Below are 750 nucleotides of genomic sequence, written 5' to 3'. Positions count from 1 at the left end.
GGATGGGTGTGTCAGAGGCGGTGCGGTTGGTGCAGGATAGAGCAGGGTTTAGGGCTGTTGTGCATAGGGTCGCTATGAGTCGGAAATGACTCGACTGCACATAACAACAACAACAACAAACTCAAACCTGGTTAAAGTTGATTCTGACTTTAGCAATCCTGCATTGGGCTTTTTAGCCCATAAATCTTTAACGGAAGAAACTACTCACCTTTCTCAGGTAGCAGCACATTTAACACACTACAACTTCAGGACTCCTTTATCATTAAGATAATTTATTTACTCCTCCTTTCTTAATCTAGAAAGATAAAGTAACTGATCATTTCTTGTGTTTCCAATAATACATAAATTTTTTAAAACATTCAGTTAGTAGTAATATTTTAATTTAATTTTATTTTAGGTTCAAGTTCTTCGGAATGCTGGAGAAGAAGTTACCTTAACAGTATCCTTTTTAAAAAGGGCACCTGCTTTCCTCAAACTCTTGTTGAATGAAGATTGTGCATGTAAGCACTTAGGAGCAATGGATAAAACATTTATATCCATTATTTTCAGACAGTAATCAGAAGTCTGCTTTTAAATTTTGTTATTCCTGCCTTAATACAAATAGTAATTCATGTCACAAAGTGTTCTATTAGCTCCCAGGATAAGATAAGAAATGCTATACAGAAGAAGTGAATCAACACACATGGGTTATTTACAATGTTAAGATTGAAAAAGAATATTTCTTTTAAAACTAAGTATTATATAGAATAC

General features: G+C 34.0%; 1 protein-coding gene across 1 annotated transcript in view; it reads left to right on the top strand.

The window, feature by feature from the left end:
• The window catches only part of SNTG1 (syntrophin, gamma 1), a 481,189-nt gene that overhangs the window by 168,022 nt on the left and 312,417 nt on the right, over positions 1–750 (top strand). Inside the window, exon 7 of the mRNA XM_006901168.1 lies at positions 398–500. Coding sequence (XP_006901230.1) covers positions 398–500 — 103 coding nt within the window. The remainder of the gene's footprint in view (positions 1–397; positions 501–750) is intronic.

The sequence above is a fragment of the Elephantulus edwardii genome, unplaced genomic scaffold (genome assembly GCF_000299155.1).
Source record: "Elephantulus edwardii isolate Elephantulus edwardi_28Jun2011 unplaced genomic scaffold, EleEdw1.0 scaffold00313, whole genome shotgun sequence".
Lineage (NCBI taxonomy): Eukaryota > Metazoa > Chordata > Mammalia > Macroscelidea > Macroscelididae > Elephantulus > Elephantulus edwardii.
Note: the sequence above shows the minus strand (reverse complement) of the source record. Positions and strands in the feature narration are given on the sequence as shown.